The sequence below is a fragment of the Bos mutus genome, chromosome 28 (assembly GCF_027580195.1).
Source record: "Bos mutus isolate GX-2022 chromosome 28, NWIPB_WYAK_1.1, whole genome shotgun sequence".
Lineage (NCBI taxonomy): Eukaryota > Metazoa > Chordata > Mammalia > Artiodactyla > Bovidae > Bos > Bos mutus.
In genome coordinates, this window is record NC_091644.1 from 29,725,000 (window position 1) to 29,741,599 (window position 16,600).

The 16,600-nt window shown below is 40.3% G+C and overlaps 1 protein-coding gene across 1 annotated transcript in view; it reads left to right on the plus strand.

The window, feature by feature from the left end:
* ANK3 (ankyrin 3) overlaps positions 1 to 16,600 on the plus strand; it is a 376,954-nt gene that overhangs the window by 135,666 nt on the left and 224,688 nt on the right. The window contains 3 exon segments of the mRNA XM_070364655.1: positions 300 to 398; positions 5,824 to 6,009; positions 7,907 to 8,005. Of these exon segments, the coding sequence (XP_070220756.1) occupies positions 300 to 398; positions 5,824 to 6,009; positions 7,907 to 8,005 (384 nt within the window).

A 16,600-nucleotide genomic window follows, 5' to 3' on the forward strand; every position in this document is an offset into this window, starting at 1 on the left:
CTAAACTGGATGTATTGATATGAATTAGACTATTAGCTATGAACCACACTCAAACTAGAATTATGAAGCATAATTAACAATTATGCTTCATAATTCTGCTTAAACTATCATGCTCAGGTTTTGTAATATATATAAATATATACATTAAAGTATTATAAAAATTATTATGTGTGAGCATTTCCTGAAACATATAGTATCATCAGTACAGTAGAAAGATCTGAAACATATAATATCATCAGTACAGTAGAAAGATCAATTAGCTTTAAAAAGCTACAAACATTTAAATTGGTGTTTTGCAGAATGGTTTCACACCATTGTATATGGCAGCCCAGGAGAACCACCTGGAAGTTGTCAAGTTTCTCCTCGACAATGGTGCAAGCCAGAGCCTGGCCACAGAGGTAAGACACTTTGGTTCTTTTTGTGAGTGAATTCACATGTTTATAGGGATTTTAGAAACCTGAAGTTGTATCACTGAGAATCTGTCCCACTGGTATTTCATTACAGTTGTATATTAATGTGTGGGCTCATAAGTTTTTATGAAATACATTAGAAAAGTCTGTTTTTAGTCTTTCAAGAATCTTCCATGCCTAGTTACCCTTTCTACTCTTAAATGCCTGGCTTACCCTATAATTGAGCTATTTGTTTACTATTTACATAATTGCTTGAGAGTACTCTTCTCCTTACAATTTTGCGTCAAAGACAGCCCCTGTTTTGAAATATTTTTTGTGATAGAACATAAGTTTTAAATCTGTTTTTTTTTTTCCAAATTTAAGTTAGCATAATTATAATGATTGGATTTATGCATTTCTAAAGTTAACTAATTAGATTTAACTCTAAACTTAACTTCTAAACAAAACTAGTATACATTTTTGAAGAGTAGATAAAAACAGCCTTTAAAAAAACATTTGCAATCATGAATAGGGGAGTTATTAAAAATAAAGTTATTTAAGTCACTGATACTATTTTAGGTAATGTAGTTTATTTTTGAAACTAATCTGGATGGAAGATTATGATCCCTTGAAGTGTATCACTAGAAATCTATTGCTAATAATAAAGGACTACTGCTTGTGTACTCTTTATTTTTAACAAAAGAAAGAGTTAGAACAGGTGTAGGGTTATCCCTGTCATAAAGCCAAATTCTCTGACTTTCATCCTGAAGTGTTTCCTGAATGGCACAAGAAAGATGTATATCATCGGGATTATATGCACAGGGTTGCCTGTAACCTTGGCCAGCTTTTGAGATCATGCCTTCCAGGAAAACCAGCAGATAAATGAAGAGACAGTTCACACACAAAAATATACAAATGACCACAAATGTATGAAAATACCTCATCCTCCCTTGTAATCAAATAAATTTTAATTTATTGATCAGATAGAGAATGAGATCCAGTCTTCAGCACATGAGATGAAGAAGAAATTCAAGGGGTAGGAAAAATTGCAACTTAACTATTATATTGGTGACATTGACAACCAGTTGCAACACTTTTGTATAACACTTAGCGTTAACTATCCAAATTAGTATTTATACACCTTTTTGCTTAGCAGTTCTACTTCAAATAGTTTATATGACATTATATATTAGAAGATAATGCAAAAAATAGTTATTATTTAAGAAACAGCAACATAATTAGTAGTAACAATTTTTTAAAAACCAGGAAGAACCAAAGGGGAAGCTATTGGATAAATATTGCTTTACTTAGACAATAAAATGGTACTCTACACTATTAACAATGAGACAAGACTGTATGTACTAATATAGGAAAATGTCCATAGTGTACAGTTTCCAATGGTTTATTCTGAGAATTCAGAGAGAGCCTTACTTTTCACTTCCTAGCCTTCAGTTCTCTTGGGGATTTTTATCTTGAGAATGGATTAAAAAAAATAATAATAATATCCTTAGAGCTTGGTAATAAATAGTGAATGGCTGATGGCACAGTAACTGGCGTTTGTCTGCATAGAGCAATGCCTCTCCTCACACTGGGGAGAATGTAACCTGTGTGAGTGCCTCAAATCTGATATGCGAGTCACATCATGTTTTTCAGGGAGGATGGGTATGGGAGCCAGGGTGGTTGTAGAAGAGAAAACCCCTTCCTATTTTTGGATGGAAATACTATGTAATATAAATATCCTGATGACAGCAATTCTCTAGTACTTTTTCGTCTGTGAAGGACGGGTAGTATTCTTTTTGTAGGCCGTGATGGGCAGATCATTGAGTGTCTCTCTTTTAGAACAAACATAAAACCAGTTTACCATTAAAAGACTATAGAATTACCTTGTCAACTAGTCATCAGTAACTCACTGGTTCTCTGTTTGTGTTTTTTTAAGTTTTCAAGCCCCCCAAAAAGGCACTACAACTGACTAAAAAGGAATATATGAGATCCTCAAACAACTAATTCAGTCTTTTAGCAGGAGGATAGATAGATAGATATAGGTAAATATGTAGATAGATGGATAGATATTTGATAGTTTTTTTTTTAGTGCTTTGTATTACTTTACTTTCAAAGGATATTTTAGCTTTAAAATAAATAAATGAATTAGTGTTCCAACAACAAATCGCATCCATGTCTTCATGAGGGATTTGGTGCCATCACCACATAAACAACAGCTATCTGATTATCTCGAGCTATTTGAAGCTTTGACTGAATTTTTATCTCTTTTATTATTAGTACTAGAGAATTAAAAGAACAGCAAGAAATAAGATGTTTCATTCACATAATGTTCTAATTACAATTTTGCTTTCTTACGAGCAATAATATTGGGGTCATTTATACAGAAGTCTGTATTTACAGAATGAACAGTAATGAGCAATGAAAGGATTCCTTAGATGAAAAAAATTTAACAGAATTTTCAACTTATTAGATGATACGATATTGTCAAGTTCCTTCAATACAATTGTTCCCATATGTTCCTTGTATATATGTATGAGGTCTTTGGCATGGTTGTGTTTTTCAAAACTTTTCCTGTATTACTGTGGACTGTGTATCCTGTCTTTCCATGTATATCTTCCTTCTTTGGCTAATCAAGATTTTGAAGCATGAGGTAAATTTATTTGTTCACTTCTGGCATCTATTATGTGCCAGATACTCCAAAAGGCAGTGTACAAATGGAGCTTCCTTCATATTTCCTTTCGGCTCGTATTTTTCTCTTAAGAATAACTGCATAGAGCAAACGAAACCCTTTAAACTTGGTTTGGAAACAAAATCTGGAGCTGCTAATTTTAGCTATTAACACCTTAGGACTGGTATCTTTGTGTCTTTAATTGGTTTATGCAAGAAGCACATTCTTGTCAGTGCTAATCGTCTTAGCTGCAGTTGATTTTCTGGTGCAAAATAGTTTCCTTTATGTTTAGGCCTTATGGATTGAAACATTCCTATGGGTGGAAATGTAACCACTTCATTTTGCTGCAAAACAAGTGAGCTGTCATTTTTACCCCTTAGATTTTGCTCAGGTTTTAAAAGTGAGGTGCAACGTTACCTCTTAATACACAGCTCTTTCCTTTCACCATTCCATTTTTTAGATGTGTTTTTCTCTTTGGTGAAAGTAATATATTAAGTAAAAGAGGAAGTGTTGTAGCCATGCATTCCAGTAAACAAACTCACTCAGAAGGACAATGCAGATAGTGGAGTGCGATTTATTACACAGGCGGGCCCAAGGCAGAGTCTCCTCTTAGCCAAGGACCCTGACCAGTTTTTGTGAAAACCTTATATACCCTAAGGGTATGTGCCCACACCGACCTCCCCAAATTCCCTGAAACTAGTCTAAACAAAGGAAGAGAAAGATACAAAGTTAACCCGTGATTCATATGCCTTAAGCCTAGGTAGTTAACAGTGGACAATTATTAATAGGCCTGTGGTCATACCCCAATAAGCATAATAGAATTTATGATTCTATTTGGTTACACAGATAATTAGGGTATTCTTTTTAGGCAATGGAGAGTCTAGGTATGAGCCCTGGGGTTCTTCCGTCCAGGGGGCCTGTTTTCCAGTCGGTATGTCGTCTCCATAGATACTGGGCATATAGCTCAAAGTCCAGAGTCCGGCCAAAGATGGAGTCCTGCTTTCAAGATGGAGCCTGTTTCCTCCTTTAGAAGTACAATAAAAAGAGAAAAGAAAAAGCCACAGTTAGTTGTCCCTAGAGATAACATTCTGTTTATCCATCCAGATTTTTTTTGTCCATGTTCAAAATATGTATGTTTCTCTTAGTGGAAATGAGATCATGTATTTTCATGGTTATGCTGATTCCTTTTCCCATAACATTAAATTACACTTAAACTTTGTACTTTAAGTGTAACCTGTGATATTGTTTTGGTGATGTCTAGGTTGTATCCAACCTTTATTATTTATGGTTGCAGAGAATGTCCTTCTGCTTACATTGATGCTTATCCTCTTCTTCACTTGGGTCTTCCTGGAAAAGTTGAACAGACCAAGTGGAACTGCAGCCAGATCTTGAAGCTTGGAGTGTAGATAGAATTTATGTATGTAGAGCAAGGAGGAGGACATTTCAGAGTGGGGCAAATAGCCTGAGTTTAGATGCCAGGGTAGAGACAGTAAGGAGAATAGAGATTTATACAAGATTTATACGAGAAGGGCCTGGGCAATACTGTCACTTAGGTGCTTGGGGGCCGATATTTTACAGCCCTTGATTATAAATATACTGATTTGCATTCAGCCAAACAAGTGCTAGGAGCACTTATCTGTTTTCCAGCAAGGAAAACAATGGTGCAAGTGATCTTGTAGGAAAACCAATAAGACATGAGCATGCAAGTAACTCTGTGTTTCTTTTTCCCTTACGAGCACTCTTCCGTTACAGCGGTCCTCGATTTGTACCACAAGGAGTATTATCTGTACTACAAATAATAGATACTATTCACTACAGATAATAAATATCATGATCTGAATAGAATAATAAGTAACCTACTTGCCAATTGTCTAGCGAAAATGACTTTGAAATGTTCTTTTGAGTGGGCGATAATTAAAGTATTGAAGATTTAAAATTTGGGAGCCAGTCTTAGGATATTCAAGGGCTTCCCAGGTGGCTCATTGGAAAAGAATCCACCTGCCAAGCAGGAGATGCAGGTTCGATCTCCGGGTCAGGACCATCCCCTGGAGAAGGAAACGGCAACTCACTCATTCTTAATGGGGATATCCCATGGACAGAGGAACCTAATGGGCTGTAGTCTGTGGGGTTGCAAAGAATCAGACGCAACTTTGCAACTAAACAACAATAACGACAGCTTAGGATATTCTCCTCTGTGCTTTCTTTTTTATGGTCAGTAATGCTAGATTTTCCAGCTGCAATGAAATCTGTAGCTGTCTTCTCTTTGTCAAGTCCCAGGGTAATAGAATAGGAAGACTAAATGTACAGATATGTGAGTATGTCTGAATTGCTTCTAGTCATGTTTTATATGATCCGTTCTTTTATTGGTCAGAGAAGCCAAGAGTCTTTCATGTATACCTTCCTTAAAACAGCAATGAGTATAGTTCATTAATTCACATATAGTAATTGAGTACCAAATATACACTAGGTTACAAAGTATAGTGATGAAGCAGACAGGATACACTAGGCAACAAGTACTGGATAAAATAGTTTGAAAATAATGATGGAAATTTACCTTTAAAATTATTTTCTGTTTTGGGGTGTGTGTGTGTGTATATATGTATGTATGTATGTATTTTTTAATATCTTTCCATATATATGTGGAACTACTTGAATATGTCAGCTTTAATAACTGTGAACAAAAATTGACACTCGATCCGCTTCTTATTTGTTAATCAAGAAGAAAATATCCATCGGGGCCAATCTTGACCCATAATCTATTTGCAGGATGGCTTCACACCATTGGCAGTAGCTTTGCAACAAGGTCACGATCAAGTAGTGTCACTTCTGCTAGAAAATGACACAAAAGGAAAAGTGCGTCTTCCAGCTCTTCACATCGCTGCCCGAAAAGATGACACAAAAGCCGCTGCCCTGCTGCTGCAGAATGACAACAATGCGGATGTGGAGTCAAAGGTGAGGCCCTGGGAAACACACTCATCACACGGCATCCTCCTCTGTTAGGCACCCAAACGTGAAGAACGCCTGGGCTCCCTTTGGGCATGCTTACGCCAAGCACTTAACTGCGCTGAAAGGAATAAAATCATGCCCCCAAGTCATCCAGTTGAAGGCGCAGCACCCCTACCCTCGGCATCTACAGTTGGGAGGGACCTGTGGGTGCTGCCCTATATGTGCTAATGGGTGGCCACCTCAACAGAAATCAATCGAGAGACACCCAATAATGTCCTTCCTTTGAACATGTATTTTGAATGTATTTAGCACTTCAGTTCCAACATCAAGGTGAAAAATTATAAAATGCTAGCCACAGTGTGTGCCAAATAAATTTTTGGTTGGTATCTAAGATGGTAGGCAATACACTGAGCATTGATCAGCTGCAGAAGGCATGCCAGCAGCCAGAGTCCCAGCCAACAACTCCCATTGTCTGGACACACATTACTTACAAGTGTCTGTGAAGGAAACGTGGCATTTGGAATAGGCCATCGTGTAGCCCTTCATTCAGTCTAGCTTTCTTTCTGTGCCTATTGTGCTGCCATTGGAGCTTCCATCTGCATTACTTAGCTGTCATTAGCTTTCTGCCATCCACGATCACCGAGAGCAAACTAACCGTTCATTTTTTCCTCCTCTTTGCTTCCAAATGTGTTAACCTAGATGGTGGTGAATAGAACAACAGAGGTATATATATATATATATGTATATCCGTGTACATTTGATCTATATCTGCATCATCATTTTCCCATTCCTTAGTGCTGCTGCCTCATTTCTTTCCCTTCTTCTTTGCGTTGCCTTCTGTAGGCTAGATACCTGCTTCCTACCCCCACCCTCAAAGTAGCATGTGCCAGAGGAGATAGTAGTTTGATTACCAGGGCTTTCTGCAGCTGAACCTGGTGTTCGAAAGGAGGAAGGATTAGGCATCCTTGAAACTTAAGGGTACTACAATAGAGTCCTGTGACATGAAGCATCTTGACACTTGAGAAACTTCTCAGCTCTACCTACAGCTGCAGACAACCCTGTCATTCTACTCATCTAGGACTGAATCTTCAGATTTCTGCATGACACTCGCCCTCAGTGGTGTCAGCAAAATGAAAGTTACCTCGGAAGGGCACCCTGTGACCCACCCTTGACAAGAGTCAGTCAGACCGCTAGCATGGCTGAGAAGCTTGCTGACGACTTAGAAATGCATCTAGTTCCTGTAAGGTTGAAATCTTTGGGGACTAAGTAAATCGCTGCATGTTTTAGCATTTTTCAAGGAAGTAAAATGATCTTGGTATGAACAATCCAGAAAAATGGGTTATTGAATAGGCATTTGCTAATAAAGAGACCAGCTTGTCGATTTCTTTATGAAATGCATTCACCATGATTCAAGACCAATTGTAATAGCACCTCTTCCCCCCAAATTGCTTTCAGCATTAAAATTGGCTTTTACTGTTGGTTAATTTGACTCTATTGAATATATAATACTAGTGAGATTTTGACAGTTTCAGTGGACAGTTCTACCATGAATAATACAACAGGGGTACTCATCAAACTTTCTGTGAGCTATCAAGATATTTCTTGTCGCCCCTATTTTAACTTTTGGACAGGTTGGCTTCTGTGTAGTTCTGCTCCCAGATCACAAAAATGGCTCAGTCTCCACCCTTGGTTCCTTCCTGGCTCTTCCTCTCCCTGTGAGTTTGGCATCCCTTTGAAATCCTATGAGCAATTGGCACTAATGGAAAGAAACCTAGTACAGAATGGAATGCGGACCTCAGCATATTTTGCTTCCTCGTTTTGATCTGGGCAGGGTTGTGGTATTAACATGTCAGACAAGAGGCCAACAGGGATCAGTTGAACGTCTGCTGTGTTTTCTTTCCAGAGTGGCTTCACTCCGCTCCACATAGCTGCTCACTATGGAAATATCAACGTAGCCACATTGCTGTTAAACCGAGCAGCTGCCGTGGACTTCACTGCACGGGTAAGAGTGCTGCAATTTGACATGCCTTTAAAGCATTTGAAATGATTCTTAACCCTACTCCCCCAACATAAGGAGGAGGCCAAGCCAGATGACCTCCAAGGGTCCTCCCAGTCAGTGGAAGCTGTGTTTTTCTACTTTTCTAGTGCATTTTCTTGCTTGTAGACAGGCACGCCTATTTTCTAGCAGGGAAAGAAAACCAAGATCGGAAGTGGGGATGGGGTGTGTGATAAATAAGTGACATATAGAAGATGTGATTTAAATAATCACCTGGAAACTACAAGTTGTCCCTCCAAGCTGAAATTTCTGAGTGTGTGTGAAATGGGTCTGATAGCACTAACAGTGCTGTAGAAATCAGGGTCTTGATCTTCCAGATGGGAATGAACTGGATTTGAGGCCCAAATCTCAGAACCCAAACAAGAGAGGCCACCTTTTGCTCTTATCTTCTATCCCCTATAAACTTCCAGAATGTGTAACAAGATTCTGTAACCCAAATAAGTTCATATTCATAGCAAAAGGAATTACAGTATCACAGATACCCCTGGACAGCAACTCAGATAATCCAGAGTAGTAGGGCTCTGAATGTAGAAACCAGTCTTGGGCTGGGCTTGATCGTCAGCAACAGTATCATCAGAAATAGGAACAAAGCAGGAAGCAGAATGTAGAAGTGGTCAGATGTGGGGACTCAGGATTCAGACTCCTGGGTTCCTGTGTTAGATTTAACTTTTCTTTCTGTGTCCATCAGTTTCCTCATTGATAAGATGAAGTTAACATGGATTGTGAAATTAAACAACAAATCGTAATGATAAGATAACATCGGCACTCCTGCACTGGGTCATTGAGAAATAGGAGAGTGTGGAGAACCCTTAGCACAGTTCTGACACGTCATCACCAGCAGCAGCAACACTATGATTTTGAACATAGGATTTGAAGTATTATTTTTGCTGAAAACCTCACTTGTTAGGGGAGAAGTGGCAATAGACCAGATCGGGAGAACGGTCATAATACTAGTTCTAGCAGGAGTTGGAGCAGCCGTAAAAGTAATACCATCTTTGAAGCAGATGCCAAACTGAGCACTTTTATTTCATGAATTCTTATGTCAAGAAAAGTGTTTTTGTTCCTGTTTTACAGAAGGGGAAACCGAGACAAGAAGTAGCTGGTCCAGATGATAGAGCTAGCAAATGAGAAAAGGCAGAATTTCAACCCCAAAGCTCTTTACCCTGATGATGTTAGGGGTTCATTTTTCTCATCCTTTTTATAATTCATTAGTCCTATAAAAATTAAAAAGAGCTAACATTGTACTAACATAAAAGCTGTTTCCTATCCGATTATCTTCAGCCTGCTAAAAGCTTTTATCAGTTTAAATAAGGCAGCTCTTGTCACTCTAGAGCTGTGTGTGTTCTTATTGCATTAATAGCATCCTTGGGTTTCAGCAGACCCAAGGGCTTGTGTGACATTTAGAAGGACAAAGCTAAGCACTTCTTTAAGTCATGTATAAACAGGGCATGCCGATGTGAGAAAACCCCGTGTCTGTAAGATGCATTCTTCTGGTTTCATTTCTCTAACTCACAGAAAACCTCATTAAGTCGCATCTTCTAATTAGGACATTTGGAAAATTCATGTCAGGGTAGTGTTTGAAGTTTGTCTTGGTGCCATTGTTCAGAAATTTCCTGATGCTGCTGAAAATAAGAAGATTGGGACAATGTTTAAACAATTTAGGAGGACAAATTACAGTATTTTCAGCCTCCTTCAAGCAATTCCAAAGCATCCATTTACATTAAAACAATTACTATGGTAATTACAAATGATGCTAATTTATCAATTAAAGATCAGTGGAGACCTCAGACCGTTGTTGTTAACCTTGTCTGAATTACCATATGTGATTTAAGATAGTTGCATTGAGCCTTTGTTTAAAATGTTAAATTTCAGACCTTTTGCTGATTTAAAAAAGCGTTTACTCCCAGCCATTCCTAATTAGTGAGGCCTCGTAGAATTCTGAGCTGAAGGCGGCGGCAGAGTTTGATTGTACTCACTAGGATGCCTGGACTGTTGCTCATACTGGAAAGCCCATGCTCCCCTCTGCAGTGGCTGATGGATGGCTTGCTGTAGGAGGTCTGAGCTGGACTGGTCTTCATGAAGAGCTTAATCAGAGGCAACTGCTAGTTGCCTCCACAAACATGTTGTGGGTGCCAAATCTCTAGTAATATTATATACTAATCCAGCATCTAGCCTTTTGTGTTACAGAGTCCTCTCCCTTCCCGCCTTAAGTGGGGTCTTCCTAGGCTCCAAAATCACTGCAGATGGTGACTGCAGCCATGAAATTAAAAGACGCTTACTCCTTGGAAGGAAAATTATGATCAACCTAGATAGCATATTCAAAAGCAGAGACATTACTTTGCCAACAAAGGTCCATCTAGTCAGGGCTATGGTTTTTCCTGTGGTTATGTATGGATGTGAGAGTTGGACTGTGAAGAAGGCTGAGCGCCGAAGAATTGATGCTTTTGAACTGTGGTGTTGGAAAAGACTCTTGAGAGTCCCTTGGACTGCAAGGAGATCCAACCAGTCCATTCTGAAGGAGATCAGCCCTGGGATTTCTTTGGAAGGAATGATGCTAAAGCTGAAACTCCAGTACTTTAAGTAGGCCACCTCATGCGAAGAGTTGACTCATTGGAAAAGACTCTGATGCTGGGAGGGATTGGGGGCAAGTGGAGAAGGGGACGACAGAGGATGAGATGGCTGGATGGCATCACTGACTCGATGGACGTGAGTCTCAGTGAACTCTGGGAGTTGGTGATGGACAGGGAGGCCTGACGTGCTGCGATTCATGGGGTCGCAAAGAGTCGGACACGACTGAGCGACTGATCTGATCTGATCCTAGGTCAGAGTTCTCTCAGGGGTGTAGCAGAAACAGCAGGTAAAAGTAAAATGCCCTGGAACACAGACGGGATCCAATTTTGCCTGGTCAAAGCAATAAAGGATCAGTAAGCCTCAGTTGCCGAGAACTAGCTGCAAATCATAACCATAAATCATGTTCTTCAGGAACCAGGTTGAGATAGAGGTACTGATTAGAAAGTTAGAGGTCAAGTTAAAAAACAACAGCAGCCACCATTGTCTGGGGGAGGCCGTGATGTCTGCTTCCTGGCTGTGACAGATCACTGAAGAAAGTCAGATACAGTCTTGAGGTTCTTCATGGGCTGAAAGCATGACCTCGAGAATGGATGGCTACCTGCTGGCAAAGAGAAGTGGGGATAGCAGTGGGGAACCACCCTTCTGGAATCATTTCCTGCATGCAGTCCATGTACATGTCCAAAGCCGATAGGCAGAACCAAACACAGGTGACTAAAGGTAGAACACACTAGAACGGATTGCTTTCTCTGCTTCTTATAGTGCTGGCTAATTTAGGCAGCAAGAAAGCAGATCCTAGCCAGTGGCGCCTATATACCCCTAGTATCAGTGATGGTAACTGCTTTACATCATAATTACCTGTTACGTTAATACCTTTCCTTAGATTTTTATTATGATGTAAATGTGGGCTTTTGTATTGTAATTCTGCCATGTATATATATGTAAGATATCCTGTCTGACATCTTAAATATTTCCTTTTGGATTATCCATGGAGACCTGTTCAGCCTCGTGGATCTGCTGCAGGGAGTAAATAGAGTAAGTGCTGAATACTGCTTTGCAGCGTCGGCACACTTTGCTCTCTGCATTCATGTGCTGAGATGGCCTTGACACCATCTGAATTTATGCGTGACCCTTGCTCTCTTAGCAAATTATCCTGGCTGTCTTGGGAAAGAGAATGTGACTAAGACACACCAGAGCTGCTACTGATTGTCATTCCACTCAGGAGCATTTATGCACTTTAGTAAGTAAAAGCCAAATTATATTATTGGATGCCTGCAAAATTCCTTTTTAGTGATTGAAGAAGATAGATGAATACTTTGCTGGCTAAGAGTTTTTTTATCAAATGTAATGGACCACCTAACTTAATCTTCACTCTTGTCATTGACCTTTCTCTTGTAAATTATTATTTACCTTCCCATTTGGGGAAGATAATTGAATAAAATATCCTTCTATTGGTCTTGGTATGTAGTACTTTTTGGTTTTGATCTCTGAAAGGATTAGGGATTTTATGTGTTTGAGTGTTATACTTCATTTGTTTCCAGAAGGATTTCAGAAGGTTTACAAAGTAAGACATGTAAGAATGAAAAAGGAAATGTAAATGTTACCAAGCAGCTAGAAAACACTAGTGAATACAACTGGAGAATAAATGCAGTCTCTAAGGACTTTGATACATATAGTATTAATAGAAAGGGAAGCACAGGTTATATAGTTTTCACTTTTTGACAAAGGAAATCTTAATTACCTATAGAGTCACTCTGTGTGTAAAATAACTCAAATACAATTTGTGTACCATGTGAATCCTTCTATTAAGAATAGTGAGTTTGGGGGACTTCCTTGGTGTCCAGTGGTTAAGACTTCTGTGCTTCTGTTGCAGGGGGCATAGGTTCAATCCCTAGTCAGGGAACTAAGATCTGCATGCCACACAGTGCAGCTAAAAAAAGAAAAGAAAACTTAGTGAAGAAGGGTGAGTTTTATAGTTGATACTATCTTTAGTAACTACATTTCAAAAGGTTCAATTCCTACTGTCCTATACAGCCTCAATCTCCATCTGTGAAGGCGCCCTGTGCAGGGATGCTGAGAGACTGCGGCTCAGCTATTTAGCTGTGTGATGTTCTAATCACATGTGATAGATCTTGGTGTGTGTCACAGTTAACGTGTCCGACTGTACTGCCTTTCTAGATGTTTTGAGCAGTTTTAGCAGAGGCTTGGCCACTTTTGGAACTCAGTTAAGTCATAAGAAAGGCTACTTTAAAGTATCTTAATTGTTGATTAAAGTGAGAGCAGTGGTTTTAGACAGTTGAACTACTAATCCCACTGATGGTAACATACAAGTGTCAGATTTTACATTCCACCCAAATAAGAGGTCGACATGGGGTCAGCACGATGTCTATGGATAAACATTATCAGGAGATTTCCTTTCTCAGTTAAATTCCACCTGCTGCTGCTGCTGCTGCTAAGTCGCTTCAGTCGTGTCCGACTCTGTGCAACCCCATAGACGGCAGCCCATCAGGCTCCCCTGTCCCTGGGATTCTCCAGGCAAGAACACTGGAGTGGGTTGCCATTTCCTTCTCCAATGCATGAAAGTAAAGAGTGAAAGTGAAGTCACTCAGTCGTGTCCGACTCTTAGCAACCCCATGGACTGCAGCCTACCAGGCTCCTCCATCCATGGGATTTTCCAGGCAAGAGTACTGGAGTGGGGTGCCATTGCCTTCTCCTAAATTCCACCTAGCAAATATTACAGCACTTCTGCTATAAGCTAGACCTGGAGGTTCAGACTCAATTAACTCACTGTCCTGATGCTATTAAATTGTTGAGGCCCCAGAATGCTCAGCCATACAACACAGACTCTCCCCTAATTCTTTAATAAGGTACGTGCATTATCTGAGCAGTCCTACTCAGGCGGAAGTAGAAGTATCATGAAGTAGGACCCCCACACCCTGAGTTTTGCCTCCCTGCAGGACTTTGAGCTCCACAAGGGCAGATTTATGTGTTACTACACATTTTGGAATTCCTGGTATTCCAAACCCAGCACCTAGCACTGAGAAGGACTATCATATTGGGTGGGCCAAAAAGTTCATTCGAGGTTTTCCGTAACACATTATGGAAAAATCTGAATGAACTTTTTGACCAACGCTGCATTTATTGAATTCAAGAATGAATGAACAAATAATAATCCACAACTCCCGGGCACCCAGTACCTGTTCAAACCTGCTTTCTTCAAGCCCCAGTCCTCTTCCTGATCTGTCAGAGTTTCAGACTGAGCTTCAACCTGGTGTCAGGGTCCCACTTCCCAAACTGATATGAGCTTCATTAAGGGAGATGAGAAATCCATAGGATTCTAAATAGAGAGGCATACGCAAGTGCACCAGACCCAGGTATTGACTGTCAGACACTGAGGGGCAAATTGATTTCAGACTGAGCAGCATAGTTGACCTTGGAAGACAAACCTAGGACAGAGGGTTAGTCACCAAGAGCTGCTGCCAAGCTTTGTTCGGTGAAGGGTATCTGAAGTAGCACCTCAGTTTATGAGCTATCAAGGCCACCGCCGACAGAGCTAGGAACGGGCATCAGCTACTCAAACATGGAGGAGAAGAGTTGAGCATAGCTCCTTCAGGAAGGTGACTTTTTGTCATGTTTTTATAAGGGTCCAGGGCTTCTGCAGACTTTGCTGTGGTTTGTGTGGTGCTGTCACTGCAAATACATAAAAAAAAATATTTTCCCTGCATTCTACAGTCCTATTTTTTAAATAGATGTCATTCCTTAACTTGGGTTGAGCCCAAACACACACACACACACACACACACACATTCATTTTTACTGATACGTGTTTTCAAATATAATACAGTGTTTATCTCCTAATATAGACTCAATAGCATTAAAGATATTTTTTAATGGGTTATATAAACCTCCTTTGGAATGAAAATGAAGATTGGGGAGCACTTAGCAAAGGAATGTGAGTTATGGGAAAGTCACCATGTGGCTAATTCATGAAGCATATTCTTGTTGCCATGGTGATATTAACATCTCAGGAAGAACAAAACCAGTCAGGCAAGGGCAGAGTGGTGGGGGAATAGACCTTTTATAGAGGATTGCTCTAAGCACGCCATGCACTCTTAGTCCTGCCTTTTCCATTTAATTCCCCAAATGCCACATCAAAGGACGTTTGCCTATGTAATTTTTTAAGGGATATTTTTATCTTAAATCCATTAGTACATTGGAGCTTATTAACATCTTACTGTGTGGTATGGGATCTGTGTTGTTCTTGTTTGAAAAGGTGAAGTTTCTAAGCTGTAGCAGCCTGAGGTGAGGAGAAATGTCCTCAGATACATGCAGGAGCCCCGGCTCTCATCCTGGCTGTGTCATCAGTCATTGATCTGGTCCAGGGCAAGTCTCTTCATCATCCAACTGGAGTTTTCTAGTCACCAGATGAGGGAGAGATCAGTCGACCACACGCCCTTCCCTTCTGCTCGACCACCTTGTCTGACAGAATGGAGGCCTTTGGCAATAGAGGGTCGGTGTAGAACAGTGTCAAAGCAAACAGCCCGGCACTCAGACTGCTGGACTGGTACCAGTGCTCCACACTGGTACTGTGTCTTAGTTCATATACTCCTGGGCAAGTTATTTATGCTTCAACTTTATCATCCATAAAATGGGTCCAACCATAGTATCCAATGCACAGCATCCTGTGACTGCACAAAATGATCCATATAAATTGCTCAGCCTGCGGGCCAGCGTCCTAGCCGCATTTGTGGCGGTGGTGATTAATGCTGACCTCTGCAAGGAGACCCATCATTGTAAGGCACGTTCACCTGTCAAACAAGTGGCGTCACGGCTACTCTCTCAAGTACTTCCAGAGCTAGTCAGACACGATGCCTCCCAGAATGCTGGAGTTCCATTGTTTGCATCTGTTTGTCAGCGTGAGGAAGTCAGCCTTTGCCAAGCTATTAACATGATGTGGTCCGAGACAGTAAGAATACCAATACAAAAAAATCACAGAAATTGGAAAGTACATCTTTCCCTTTGTTTCACTTTTCCTCTTTGAGTATACACCCTGCTCCCTACAGTGCTGCTCTAGAATTGTTGCTCTGAGAACATTTTTAAATGACCCGAATAAATCCTATTTTGAAATTCTGTGAAATAAAGTTCTATTAAGGTAGGAGTTGGCAGAGCCCATTTTATTCATTTGCACTTTAAAAGGGAATTATTCATTAACTGTAGAATTTTCATTTCCTCCAGTGAGTGCAAATAGCAGCCGAGGGCCACTGCACCGCACCCCCCCCACCCCTGCTGAACATTCGGACCATTGTTCACACTCCCTGTTGTCAGAAGGTACTCTTGGATGAACTCAGGTGCAACCTTGCCTTCTCCTAGGCATCATAGTTCTTCCATGAGAAAGTCTTGTTCTTCTTCCTCTGGTGGTTTGAAGAATATACAGGAAGTGTGAAGGGACACTTAGAGGGAAGCATTTAGGACTTTGCAGAACCAAAATGTTGCAGAGGTGAATTTGGGAACACATGCACAATCATTTAAAGGCTCTTTCCCAAATCAAAGTAGTAGGTTGCAAGAAAACAAGTTCACGCAGGAGATCAGCTTATCCCTGCATAGTTGAAAAAAACTTTAAAGCTAAGCTGGGATGGATGTAAAGGGATTAGAGTGAACTCCAAGAATTGGAGACTGAGGCCCATTTGTACGTATGAAATGAGGCTGGAGATGGATGGTGAGTCCATGCCAGTGGGAGGGGACTCCCTGAAAACCCAGCTGGACTGAAGGAACTGGTCTGGATCCTGAAAGTAGAAGGGAGTAATTGCAGGGTTTGGGGTTGGTTTATCTGTTTGTTTTTTAGATAATCAGCATAATACATTTTGTAAGTTTGAGGTATAAAAGGTGTTAGTTTGTATATTACAACCCAACTACTACAGTCATATTAGCTAATAGATCTGACATGTCACATAATCATTTCTTTTGGGGGTGAGA